General features: G+C 35.8%; 1 protein-coding gene across 4 annotated transcripts in view; it reads right to left on the bottom strand.

Moving 5' to 3' along the window:
- Positions 1-2,866: 2,866 nt before the first annotated feature.
- Positions 2,867-15,056, bottom strand: part of LOC121289069 (UDP-N-acetylglucosamine transporter-like) — a 64,850-nt gene continuing 52,660 nt past the window's right edge. For 3 of the 4 annotated variants that reach the window (XM_041208054.1, XM_041208055.1, XM_041208056.1), the window contains 2 exons: positions 12,002-12,135; positions 2,867-7,864 (listed from right to left, as the gene is read on the bottom strand). In XM_041208054.1, the coding sequence (XP_041063988.1) occupies positions 7,774-7,864; positions 12,002-12,135 (225 nt within the window). In that variant the 3' untranslated portion in view covers positions 2,867-7,773. The remainder of the gene's footprint in view (positions 7,865-12,001; positions 12,136-15,056) is intronic. The other variant, XM_041208053.1, reaches the window with a different exon arrangement.

Here is a 15,056-nt window from a genome sequence, read left to right as displayed (position 1 = left end):
TCATCCCTGAAGATTAAAAGTGACAATGCAGGATGCTGGGAAATCGCCTCAGGTTCAAAGCTGTGTCAGGACACTATGTTGAATCAACTCAAAATAGTCGAAAAGGTAAATATTACATGCAAGTGTAGGAGGCAAATAATATATACTCAATATTTCAGTTTATAACATATGATAGTAAAACAAATGACTTATTTTATTTCAATAGTCAAGGGCACAATCCAATAATAGATGAACAGGATTACCCAAGCTTGTGTAAAATGGATGTAAAATACTATCAGGTCAAGAGTCGCTGTGTGTGGAGTTAAAAATGATCATACGGAAACAGAAACAGAATGCAGCTTTAAGGTCCAGAGTCACTGCCATCAGATCAAATGTATCCATGGTTGTTCTACTACATATAGCAGTTTAACATCACAATAAAACAAAATAATTCAGGGCTAAATGCCTTAAATTATACTACTAACTCTCAATCGATAAAAATAAATTGCATTTGTATAGCAACATTTAACATAGTAAAACATCCCAAGGCCCTTCATAGGAGCATAGTTAAACACAATTTGACATCGTTTGCTGGTCAGGGAAAACGGAGCTTCACTTTGCTCATTGGTTCAGTGTAAAGCTAAGGGGCCATGGTGAATGAAAACTAAGATGTTCCAATGGAGTTCCAGTTGAATTATAATGTAGTCAGTGTGAAAATTAAGTCAAGCTGATCATACAACACTTGCTTAAATACAACTTGGATAACCTTGCACCTGAATTACATACACAGCTTGTGCTACTGAAATCGAACTAACTTTATATTAATGCAAAAAATGTGGCATAACATACTCATTAACAAAATGACAGGATATAAAACATTGATAACAAAACACAACATTCATGTTTACAGTGTAATATCTGCAGATAATCTCTCCATACTACTGTACAAAACTAATCTTATCATGGCTCACAATGTTTTTAAAGGACAAAACTAGAATTAGTGTTACAACGCACAAAATGAAGAGATGAGAAAAACTCAGTTACATTTTGAAACTGCTGCTAAGGAATAGGTTCTGGTTTTCCTGGGAACTCTAGAAAAAGCAATACAAGTTATATCACTTGCAACACTGTAGTTGCAGTTTGCTTTATAAATTCTTGAAGTGGCATTAACTGATATCAATTTTAATCAATCTGGTTGGAATTCTGGTGACATCACCATGCTCCTCAAAGTTCATTAGTCAGATCATAAGAAATTTTGCTGAGCATCACATTCACAAAAATGCTAATTCATTTCTCAAAACAATCAAACTCTAGCTCACTGATAAAATAAATGTGGAATATACATCCCCCATTTATATAAAGATAGGAAACACATTGTTTCCTTCTCAGCAGGAAGCAGGCAGAGGATATTGCTTTTAGCATCTGCTCTCTGTCATTGATGAGTGCAAGATATATTGAACTGGTGTATTAAAACAGGCCACATAACATGACTAAGTTCTGGCTGGGAAAGAAGGCTTGGTGGTGGTGGTGGTAGGGCTTTGGGGAAAAAGATTATCTCAAACAAAATATTGAACTTTCCATGTGTTTGTTTTTTTAAAAAGCATAACTCGCTGCCTCCTCACATTATGATTGTGAAAATCCAAATGTTAACTTACCATAAAACCAGATAGAACCCAAAATAAAATATCCAAAGATTTTATTTATAAAATATGAATCCCAAAAACCAGCATGTTAACAGCAAACATTTAATTAACATATCACAATTAAAGACACAAAACCCAATCTTTGCCATTGTTGAATAAACATGTTATGCACAACAGTCATATTAACAGAATAGAAAGGAGGACGTTTTAATTTTTTTGATTTCATTACCCCAGCAAGAATCCCCTCCAAAGATTGTAAGTTGATACCTATGCCTCCAACTCCTGTTTTAGTTGGGATATTGCACTGGTAAAGTAGCAACCTCTAACAAATTGATACATTCAAATACTTGTTAGAATTGCCATTAATATGGGACTTAACAAAAAAATCATTAGAACTATCTTCTTTCAAACATATTATCTACTCCAATTCCAAAGGAAGGATTTCATACAATACTATCACCAGTCAAAACTGTGAAGGTGAAATGTTTCACTGAAAACTGAAAGAAGCATAGTTCAGTTCTTGCTTACAAAATTAGCTAATTATATCTTCCCACCATTATATTTTTATAATTGTAAATTTAACTATTTGTTATGAATCAGCTTCCCAGCCAACACAATGATTTTGACAATTTAAATCCTATTTTCCCTTTACTGTACACATTGACATCACCTTCGTGAAGTTCAAAACTCCCTAATAATTACATCCACTACCTTGTCCTGGATTTTTCAAACAAAGGTGATACATTTATATAACACGACTGCCATTATCAACAATGAATTGGGAACTTGAAAGTAGCTGCAAAATCTATCAATAAAAAGCATCTCATCTTAGGGCTCCCCTGATGACTCAGTGAATGCACACAAAATTACGTATCAGTGCCGAGTTAGATCATCTTAGCTGCTCCAGTGGATGTCGGACTGTGACTGGTCACCCTGCCACAAATGAGGGAAGTTCCTATTTCTAACTGCTATTCATGCTACAAGTACATGTTTGTAGACATTAGGTGAAGGCAGAATGAAGGGCAACCGAGGCCAGAAGCCCTGCGGCAACTTCACCAATCGTGGTTAAATAGCCAGTCAATATTTATTGTCACGTGAATAATGGCCACTTTCCTAAGATTCCAATAAGTATCTGGTATCAAGGTAACAAAGAATAATGCCTTCAGGAGAGGAGCAAAATAATGCCTTCAAAACTCAAATTAATGCCTTCAAAACTCAAATTATAAAATCATTCTGTACAGAAGTGTTAAAAAAGATTTTATTTTAGAACAGAACTGTAAACTTATAAGTATGTAAGAATTTATAACCGTAACATGATTCTAAACATAGGCATAGCAAAAATATTTACTTATGACAACTTGGAAAAATAACAATTTAATTAAAACCCCTGAATGCATATTAAAGTCTGTAAGCTTAAACGCAAGGAGCAATAAATATTGAAACCCAGGATACCTTCCAGCTCATAAACTGTACCCTTCATTAACAATTTTACAGTATGAAACAAACTCACACACCTCTGTTCCTAGAATAATAAGAGTTAAGAAATTAATTTCCCCCCAAAATTAACTACATTCTTGTGGACCAATTTTTAGAAAAAGTTATCATTTGCATGGTTAAAACATCAGAAAGGGAAATCTGAAGCAGGAGGGGACTAGAAAAGGCCTAAATATATACTATATAAACAACTCATATGGTCCCTTTTCGCTTTCAGATCTGCATGCAAGAGGACTGTAGTTTATGCTCAGATGAATCAATGAAAATGTTTATGAATGTTCAAAAAAATGATACCCAAAAATTATACACTACAATTTGTGTTCTGGAGTTAGTCATAAATTTCAAAGGGTTCATTATCCTTTGCATTATATAGATTGTTAAAAACTTAGGCACAGGCCAGGCATACCTAAAACACGTGGGGCAATAATTTCCATATGCATTGGAGCCATAGAAGTCACTTTGAAAATAATGCAATTTTAAATGTGATCACATTGAATGATGATATACAATACTCTATAATTTTTTAGCAAATCAATGGCAATTTGTTCAGGCCAAAGCTGTAAAATGAAAGTTATCTGTCCTGGAATCTGAAACATTGTCCACCTCCTGTACTTCTATCAGCACCCTTTACCATTTCACTGCCGGAAGGCCATTTCTTCGTCCCTCTTAACAACTTACTAAATTTAACATTACGTAGAGTTCTCCTCACATTGTCCAGGAAGGGCACTATATCCGCTTAGTTTTTTGCCTCTTGCTTAAAATAGTGAACTTATAATGTTGGGTGTAAGTGACACACATCTTTTTAAGTAACACAAACTTGTGGTGCATTTCATTATTAACTAATAAAACATCCTATAGGAAATTCTATATGGGTACATAGTCTACTATTTATTTAAAATACTCCTACTTTGCATAAAAAATGAAATATTAATTTCTTAACAATGCATTAAAGGAGGACATGACTAACTATGCTACTGGATGAACTTGTGTGCACGAATTCATCTATTTTAAAAGAAGCAGCATCTCACCAAGATAAAATGTATCCTTAAATCTTTCAAATGGGATTATTATTTTGATTATCTTTAAATAACAACTATTCTGGCATTTTTGAGCGAATCTTGCAAACAAAAAGAAAATGCATTAATATTTCTATACAGCAGCTCAAATATTTTAGAATACGTTGTGTAGGAGGATGGGCAGTAATGGGGTAAGACTGAGAAGACAAAAGCGAACCACTTTTAAAAAAGGGAAGCACACTAAAAGAAATTGGAAATTTCTGCACTGTCAATGGCAAATCTTGTTTGCATCCTTGTTGTAACAAAATGGTATCCAATTACAATCTCACATGTTCCCCTCTAGACATAATTTTCTCTTCTGTCCTGCATGCATCGTTCTTACTAGGATATGACATGAATCAGTAGTTTAGATTCAGAATGGCCATTTTTCCAACTGTGGGCTGTTTGACTGTTAATTCCAATTCTGCATTTAACCTGTGTCCATATATAAGCAGTCCACAGTTAATGCTCTTCAACAAAATGGTCAATTATAATGCTCTCATTACTGTCTTTACTGAAATCAACTAACTTATCACAAAATAGTCACATGCCTAGTATCAAAGTAGGGAGTGAATTTTACCAAATGAACTATCCTGGTGTCAGTTACAGTTTTGGAACAAAGTAGAATATTCCTAACACATCTGGGCCATATTTTCCAATAAACTGTTTTATTCTTTGAAGAGTACTGGGGACACCAGCTCACTGAACTGAGAGATAGAACAGGGGTTTGTGCCTACATGCTGAGAACCCAGTCTGAGGCCTCCTGTTGTGTTGAAATGTGAAACAAGAGGTCAAATATCTTTTGATATTAACCAAAGAAAATACAAAATTGACCTCTGCATCTTTGTAGCTAGAGATTAAACACATGGCAAAGGGGTCACAAGAAATCTTCCAGTTTCCCCAGCTTCCCGATTGTCCTTGGTATTTTCCACTTAGGTCAATATCTTAACAACTCCATGGCAAATACCAGCAAATTGCACAAGTGTTCCTTAACTGTCGCTGGGTCAAAATCCTGGAACTCCCTCCCTAAGAGCATTGTGGGTGTACATGCACCACATGGACTACAGCTGTTCAGGAAGGCAGCGCACCACTACCTTCTCAAGGGCTAGTAGCGATGGGCAATAAATACTGACCTAGCCAGCAATGCCCACATCCCATGAATGAATAAAGAAATGAGGCTGCACTATCTATAGATCCATTTGTAATCATTACTAAAAACATAAGGGAGATGACAGATAAAGAAAATGCAGTTTATATGGATGTTCAAAAAGGTGATAAGATTCCATATCAGAGACTTATGGTAAAATTAATGGCACATGAAATTAAGAAGAATGTGGCTTTATGGATAGAGCTGATTGGAGAGCAGAAGGCAAATTTCTGAAATTGGAAAGACTTTGTAAGCAGTGTTCCTCATTACCTGTTTTGGGGTCGATCTCATTTACATTGTATATCATCTGTAATTGAGGGAACAATATGAAAATTTACTGATGATACTGCTCCGAGCAGTAAGAAATACTGCAGAGGACATAAATGACTATCAATATGGTCAGATATGAGGTTTAAGTTGTTGAATGCATAAAAATGTAAAAACACAAGAATGGGAAAGGAAATGCAAATTAAATGATAAGATTTTAAATGGAGTACAGAAACAAGAAGTTCATGGTGTGAATATACACAAGGGACAGTGGGAACGAGGCCGTAAAATGCAATGAGCCATTTTAAACTCCATTGATTTTGGTGGGGCCATAAAATCCCGCTGGTGTAAACTCCCATCCAAGAAATTACAAGACCCTAAGCCCCGAGTTGGAGTATTGTGCACAGCCTTACAGAACTACATTACAGGAAGAATATAAAATCAATAAAAGTGAAACATTAAATGAACTAAAATTCTACCAGAGATAAAAAGTTAGCATAAAGAGCCCCAAAGTAAGTTGAGGCTTTTTCCTGTTGTAGAGTGGAGGTTAAGCTAGAGGTCTTTAGGATTTAAAAAGGCTATGATAAGTGATAGAGTTTTTCCCCCATTGGCCAGTAAGGTCAAGGGGGCACACATTTAAAATAATCATAAAAATAGTCAAAATATTTTTATTTTTTCCTCACATAGAGGTAGATCAAATATGGAATGCTTGTGACAAAACAAATTTGAGGCAACACCATCCCATGAATTAATTAAAAAAATTGCTAGAAAATGTAACTTGATAGCTTCTGGAATATTCAAGGGATTAACAGAATGGGAAAAAGTTGGCAGAGATTTGATGGGCCAAATGACAGTACCTGTGCTATAACATCTATCAAAATTACACCAGACAAGAAATTTGAATGAGTTTCCTATTACAATTCTTATAAGACCTCTATTAAAACTCTATTAACATTCATATAGTCAAATATAATCTTCAAATTGTATGATCAGATTTTACACATAAAACTAAGGACAAAAGTGAACATGAACAGAAGAAAAACAATGCAGTGTGGAAAATACAAAAAAAATTCATTAACTGTGATCGCATTTTGTTGAATATGTCAGTGCCGTTGTCTGTTTATGGTTTCTATCAACATATTAATCAGGTAGTACCGGTCATTTCACAGCTGGGGACCACAGAAAATTTAAAGTATTGATTTAGGAATTTTTTTCTTGAAAAGGATTTTAAGATCAAAATTTTCAAGAAGAGGCTGTCCATTGCCAGAAATAGGATAACTACATTTGAGTTACAGTCAGTCAGACTAACCATTCTTCAGTGACTTTTCCATTACAAATCACCTGGACAAAAATAAGTTAATTTTTTCCCCCCCACACGATGCAATACTACTTGTATCCATGGTCACTGGCTTATGGTGATTAAATAAGTCAATCTGTTTTTATCACATGCAATTCTGAATTTTTAACCACTTTGGGGATCAGATTCCATGGTTTGGTCCATTAAATCTCATAATACAGTACTGTGTGCTCAGTAGCATAGAAATAAAATGGCCACTTTGCTTTTTTGATAGATGGCAAAGGAAAGGTTGGCTTTCAGCAAAACATGGGATTTTTTTCATCTAATTTTTAATAAAGAAGCTGTAGCTTCTTTATTAGTTTTCTTTACAAGTTTTGGACTAAATTATTGCAGTTTTACATGAAAAGCAGATATAGAACACTTGTACAGACTTTAAAATGAGCATGCTTGATCTTGTAAACTTGTCTTCAATTTGATTTAAAAACATTTTGTCAAAATCCATATTTACTAGTAAATCCTGTCAATTTATGAACCCTGATTGCACATTGCATAGGTCTATTTCTGTCACTGAGCTCAGGCATGATTCTTTTGGCTACTTATCTGCCTTACATGTTGTGATGCTTTGTATTTGGCCATTGATAATTCAAAGGTTGAGAGTACCATTAGTCAATACATTCACCAAGATCCTATGGAAATTACATAAAATTTCTCACTTTTGTCCACTTAATGTTATAATTCCAGCAATTTCCTTAACATCAATTTTCGAAGTTAAACAACATATTTTGGACAGTTTTCTCCAATTGGTTAAGTGCCTCCAGATACCAGCATTTAGACTCCTCAATAAGATTTACACCTGCACATGAATGGAGTGTTCTGCTGACTGATACTGCATCATGCTTTGCTTGGATCTGAGGTGTTCTTGGGTTCATATCCATATAGAAATGTTGCAATTATCACCAGGATAGTGCCGAAGAAAAAGACACTAAAACAGAGAAACAGAGATTTAGAGATGAAGATTTCCCCCCCACAAAAGCTTCGAATTAACATGCAATGTATCTAATATGCAGCTTTAATGTAAGAAAATTAATCTGACATTTTATTTGCTAACAAGAGTGTAGAATTTCATTATGGGACCCTGGGGTTGAAGCAGCTTATAACTGGGTGACTAGTATATTGATGTATTTTCTTTGGCACACCTTATTTAATAAATATGTATATTAGGAACATGAGACGCTCAAACATTTTTGTTGATTTAAATCCTACCTAACCAATTGTCCATTATATTTATTAATACCTTTTTCATTCAGAAAAATTGTTAACTGCTTCTTGAGATCAAGTTTTAATTTGAGCAACTAAAATGTAGGGTTAAAGTTCATTGCGTAGAACACCACCAAGCCTGAAACAACAAAATGGTGAAGTTCAATTAAAAAATAGTGATTATGTGACACAAGATTGGGCTTTTCCAAGTCTAATGAAATATACCAGTTTATAGCACAGGAGGCTATTTGGCCCTTTATATCTGTGCCAGCTCTTTGTGAGAGCAAGCCAAAGCTAATCTCACTATCCTATTCTCAATAGTATTGTATTTCACTGCTTCAAATGTTTATTCAATTTTTCCTTAAAAGAGGCAATGGTCTCTACGCCAACCACTCCCTTTGGTGAAGCATTCCATGCTTCAACAGCCCTCTATTCGAAGAAATGTATCCTAACCTTTCCTCACTGTCAAGTGAGAATCTAGAATAGTGACCCTTGCTTATTGACTCCCTAGAGGGAATAGCCTTTCCCAGTTTACTCTATAAAAACATTTCATAATTTAATAAATATCTATTAAATCCCCTTTTATCATTCTCTGCTCCAGGAGATATTGTTCCAGTATCTCAGGTCTCTCCTCATACTATAGATTCCCATCTCTGTCAGCATCCTGGTGAACTTACGCAGACTTTCTTTTCCTTTAATGTCCTTTTCATAATGGGTGGCCTAAATTTGCACACAGTATTCCAACTATGGTTTAGCAATTATTTTGTATAAATTACTTCTTGCTCTTATATTCTGCATCTATTGATAAAATCCAAAATTCTGTTTTTATTTTTGGTTTGAGTACTTGCACTTTCATGAAGTTATACATTTCAGTCCCACTGTGTCTCTGTTCATCAACACTCTTCAACGTCTTTAAATGTCAATGTCTTTACATTAAGTATACTCCATGCTTTATTTTTCTCCCAAACCCTATTACTTCACACTTATCCATATTAAACTTCTGTCTATCCACTAAGTGACCAGAACACACAATAACACACCTTTATGATTTGTGCTCCATCTCACTGAAAATTTAATTAAGTACCTTGAGGTTGAGCTTTTGCAAGTTATATCAGCTTAATTTAGGCAGAATCAATTGAACCAGTTCAAAAGATTGGGGACTTTTAAAATGTGAGTTATACCCAAAACCACTAATGTCCCTGTTTTCTGCGACTTTTTATGCTGGTAAAATTGAGATTCCACATTCATTTGGGAAAGCTCTACAAACGATGCTCATTTTCTTAGGTGCACAGACATGTTTTAAAAGCCTTTTCATATCAAAAAATTTTTTAAAGTTAACTAATGTACACCAATTAAGCTATTGAAAGGTTCAATGTAGTTTAAAAAATATATATTTTCAGTGATTTTAAAATGGGATCATACACAGGTGGAGTACTGTACAAATGCTTATTTTTTGACAAGGAACCTACAGTGAGCTGTATTAATAAAACTGCACAAGGTTACCATCCTTCAATCCATCAAGGAACACTTATTAATGAAAAGAGAAAAATAGCAACCCGATTTCTAATATTATGATTAATATTACCGGCCTGATTATGCCGGTTCATGAAAGATTTTATGTTTGTGATCATGCAGATGACTTTTAGCAGAAACTTGAAGCCTAATCTAAGAGCATAATGTGTCCAAAGTGGGTACTCTAGCCTTATTTCATTTTTCTTTACTGCAGTTGAATATTTACTTCTATAGTTTGTAAACATATCCACTACAACTCTTAGATTTATTTTTGGTCAGTGCACTGTAAACTGTTTTATGTAACATGTACATTTCTTTTTGTTTGCTCCTTGCTCCTATACTGATTATTTTTATACATCTGCCAACTATCCAAAAATTTAAAACACTTAAGTGTGGTTATATGGCATTTTATCATTTTAAAATGTGCAGATTTTGCTCATAGCTTTGTCAAAGTGTGCAACCGTACTTTCTATTTCAGAAAAAAATGTGTTTCATTATAAATTTAATTAGTCCAGTTCTGTTTCAGTAAATCTCTAATCTAAATCATTCCCCCATAGCATCCCATTTTCTCCCTGAACAAAAGACACTGCAATCCACTTAAAAATATGAACAAATGTGATGAACAAGAGGGTTCCAATGGGCATTTTCTTTGGTCAAAGTCAACATAGTTTAGGCAAGTGCAGCATTTATTTTAAAATTAGACATTCAAATATATCAGGGATCAACCCTGGTTCAATGAAGAGTGCAGGAGAGCATGTCCAGAACAGCATCAGGCAAACCTAACAACGAGGTGTCAACCTGATGAAGCTACTTGCATGCCAAGCAGCATAATCGGCAAGTGATAGACAGAGCTAAGCAATTCTGCAACCAACTGATCAGATCTAAGCTCTGCTGTCCTGCCACATTCACTGGAGGAGGCAGCTCCACAAATATCCCCATCCTCAATGATGAAGGAGCCGAGCACAAATAGTTTTCAATACTGAATTGTCTTTTAAAAACTCCACAAAATAAAGAGTTTCAAACATTTAATGCAGAACATCATCTTTTAGGTAAAAGCAAAAAACTGCAGATACTGGAAATCCAAAACAAAAACAAAAATAGCTGGAAAAACTCAGCAGGTCTGACAGCATCTGCAGAGAGGAACACAGTTAACGTTTCGAGTCCGTATGACTATCCAACAGAACTAAGGAAAAATTGAAAAGAGGTGAAATATAAGCTGGTTTAAAGAGGGGGGTGGTGGGACAGGTAGAGCTGGATAGAGGGCCATTGAGAGGAGGAGATAACCAAAAGATGTCATAGACAAAAGGACAAAGAGGTGTTGAAGTTGGTGATATTATCTAAGGATAATAAAGGTACAGATAGCCTAGTGGGGGTGGGGTGGGGGGGGGAAGGGATCGAAATAGGCTAAAAGTTAGAGATAAAACAATGGATGGAAATACATTTAAAAATAATGGAAATAGGTGGGAAAAGAAAAATCTATATAAATATTTGGAAAAGGGGGGGGGGGGGGATCGGAAAGGGGGTGGGGATGGAGGGGAGAGATCATGATCTAAAATTGGTGAACTCAATATTCAGTCCGGAAGGCTGTAAAGTGCCTAGTCGGAAGATGAGGTGCTGTTCCTCCAGTTTACGTTGAAGCCCAAATGTCCATCCTTGGCCTGCTGCAGTGAAGCTCAACGCAAACTGGAGGAACAGCACCTCATCTTCCGACTAGGCACTTTACAGCCTTCCGGACTGAATATTGAGTTCAACAATTTTAGATCATGATCTCTCCCCTCCATCCCCACCCTCTTTCCGATCCCCCCCCTTTTCCAAATATTTATATAGATTTTTCTTTTCCCACCTATTTCCATTATTTTTAAAATGTATTTCCATTCATTGTTTTATCTCTGCTTTTTAGCCTTTTTCGATCCTTTCCCCCCATCCCACCCCCACTAGGGCTATCTGTACCTTTATTATCACATTCCTTAGATAATATCACCAGCTTCAACACCTCTTTGTCCTTTTGTCTATGACATCTTTTGGTTATCTCCACCTATCACTGGCCCTATATCCAGCTCTACCCTGTCCCACTCCAACTTAAACCAGCTTATATTTCACCTCTTTTCTATTTTTCCTTAGTTCTGTTGAAGATTCAGTTCTGTTGAAGAGTCATACGGACTCGAAACGTTAACTGTGTTCCTCTCCGCAGATGCTGTCAGACCTGCTCAGTTTTTCCAGGCATTTTTGTTTTTGTTTATCACCTTATAGGTGTTTGACGCATTATTTTGTTTAAAACAAAAATAGAACAAAGTAACAAGACAAAAACAGCATAAGGACTCAAGAAAATAAATTCTCCCTTGCACAGTACCTGGTGGGCACAAAGTCTTGTAACCAAAAGTAAGAGATCAATGTTGAAAGAATAATAGATAATGACGTGGCGAATCCTTTCAAGATGTTATCTGCATATTTGATGACTGCTGCTATTACTAGACCGCCGAGAGCCTGGTCAAAGAAAAGCAGTAAAAAATAAGGGTACTATAAAGAAATAGTTACATAATTAGTGTTATAGCAATCATTTTTAACAATAAACTTTATAACACGAGGTTATTATAGCTCAATACAGTCTGACATTACCGCCAAAAGTAACACAGGACCTTGGTTTAGTAGCAGGGACTTCAGAATTATGTCAAATTATTTTTCTTCTAATTTTAAAATTTACAGTATCTTTCCAGAACGAATCTATGATTCAAGATATAGAGAACATGGGTACTGCTGTAAACTGAGCTACTGTGGCATTTTCCAAGATTGGATTGGAGTTCAAAATGTTGCTGCCACTGAAATGGAGCCACCTGGGTTGTTTCTCCATGTAACTGATATCATATAATAGCTCAGGAGAAAAAAGACAAAAACAGGAGGACTCTTTGAGGCAGCATATTTGATAATTCAATTCATACATAAATGAAAGTTAGCTTATTTGGCTAAGCATAATTTATGGGATAAAAGAACTGTTCAGCTGTGCTGAGATATGTACCATGGAAAATATTCCATCCTTAATAAACCAGTATGAAAGTAGATTAAGGAATTTCATTAAGTCTATTTAGACATTTTGATTTTTAATCAAATCATAGTTATTTGAGTTTGTAAAAGTGACTGTCATGGATTTGTGCTCAATAGACATTGAGTACAGACTTACAAGATTAAGATTCTTTACAACATTCACATCTGAAGTCCAGATAACAACTATATTTACTATTATTTTTCAGACAGCAATTGTGCAGTAATTCCCATGGACTTGTCTTTTAATGCGGGATGAAATTAATACCAAATGGTCCAGCCTACATGTGACTCCAGTCCTAATCAATGTGGTTGACTTATGACTGCTTTCTGAATTAACCTAGCATGTCATTCAATTGTATTGCTCCCTTTTAAGGCAATGGGGGGGGGATAGGTAATAAGTGCTGCCCTTGCCAACAATGTCCACATCTCAAGAAGATTATACTCAAGGTCTTGTTCTCCATTTATAATTTAAGTTAATTAACTTACGCAATGTTCCCCACCAATCTATTTTAAAAAAAAATTGACTTTATGAGGGAGGGAAGGTCATTGTTAAAGCAGTTGAAAATAGCAAAGGACATTTCCTGAGGACCTTCTGCAGCAATGTCCTGGGGCAAATGTGATTCGCTTCCAACAATCACTATCATCTTCCTTAGTACTAGGTATGACCCTAGCCACTGGAAAGCATTCCCCTTGATCCCCATTGACTAGGGCTCCTTGGTGCCCCATTCGGATGAATGCTCCTTTGAGATCAAGAGCAGTCATTCTCACTTCACCTCTGGAATTCAACTCTCATGTCCATGAGATCTGGAGCCAAGTGGTCCTGGTAGAACCCAAACTGAGCACTGTGAGCAGTTCAGTCTCTTGACCACACTTATGGGCACTCATGGTGCAGTGCTACTCCTGCACATCAATGGCAAGGACCAAGGAGCCGTGGATATTAGGCCTTGGACATTTTTTATTTGTTCCTAGATGTGAGTGTCACTGGCAAGGCCAATCCTAATTGCCCTTGAGAAGGTGGTGGTGACCCATTTTCTTTAACCGCTGCATAGGTACACCAGGAAACAGGTGCTGTTTGGAAGAGAGTTCTTCATCATAATGAAGATAGTGTTGCAGGAGCAGGCTGCATCAAGTAAGTAGATTGGAGCCTTGGAATCGTTGGTGATGTTTGGGTAGGGAGGGCCTAGAGATTGGACATTGGCGATCTCAGGACCAGGAGCTACGGTGATTGTGGTGAGAACTTAACTTATTTTGTTTTAAATTTAGGGCATGTTCAGGATAAATGTTCCCTGGCACCTTAGGCGTGGATAATGGACACCTCACTTGTCTTTACCCCAATCAGGCAGGCAGTGCATTTCCTGCTCAAAATGCACTTTCTTCCTGCCCACCATTTTGGAGCCTTAATGGGCCACATAGCACCTGAACACACACCTCCAACCCCACCTCACCCAACACACAAGGAGTTTTGATTATTTAAGTAAGGGATAAATTATTTCTACTGGTCAGTAATCTCTTAACTAAAGGGCATACATTTAAGATCAAGACAAAAAGAGTAAGGGAAGAAATGAGGAGAACATTATTTTTTTTAAAAACAAAAAGGTTGTGGGGATAACCAGAAACAGAATCTATTAACAACTTTAAAGTGGGTTAATATTTCATGAAAAGTATAAATGGATGGCTTCTACGGAGAGCTGCTATAAGACAGAAGGACCAAAAAGCCTCCTTCCATGCTACAAAATTCTATAATTCTAAAATTGAATGGAAGAATCTTATTCTTTGCTGTCTCTTTCACTATCACAAGAAGTCATGTATGAGCTTGACAGATAATGGCAATGTGATTAAATCACATAACATTAAAGAGAATTTAATGAGATAATACTTCACAGCAGACAGCATGAAGGGATGACAATTAACTGTTAATCTCAACACATTTTAATTTTTTGAACAAAAATGTTATCTTAAATATAGGAAGAGGATAACTAACTTAAGACAGGGAACAGAAAAGAGAAGAAATTGATTAAATTCAGACAAAATTATTCCTTAAGTTTGTAACCACTCCCCTGTGCTATTTTCCCCTCAACTATTCATGATTCATCCCATTACCTATTTTCTAAACAAAACAGTGGTGTACTATTTCACAGCTCATTTTTCAGTTCCCACAGGTCCCAGTCCACAATTCATAATTAGTTCCTTTTTTTCCTTTTAGTTCCTTTAAGAGATTATTCTATTCCAATGGTAGGACACTAGATGGAAGCAAAAACATTTATGTGATTTCCATTTCTGTCTGATTGAAACAGAATGAAAATCTACTTAAAAGAATAGCTGCAAGATAATACAAAGTTATTTCACCATCCTAAAACAAATCCAAA

This window comes from Carcharodon carcharias, chromosome 16 (genome assembly GCF_017639515.1).
Source record: "Carcharodon carcharias isolate sCarCar2 chromosome 16, sCarCar2.pri, whole genome shotgun sequence".
NCBI classification, from domain to species: Eukaryota; Metazoa; Chordata; class Chondrichthyes; order Lamniformes; family Lamnidae; genus Carcharodon; species Carcharodon carcharias.
The sequence above is the reverse complement of the archived record's forward strand: the minus strand, read 5'-3'. Positions and strand labels throughout refer to the sequence as shown.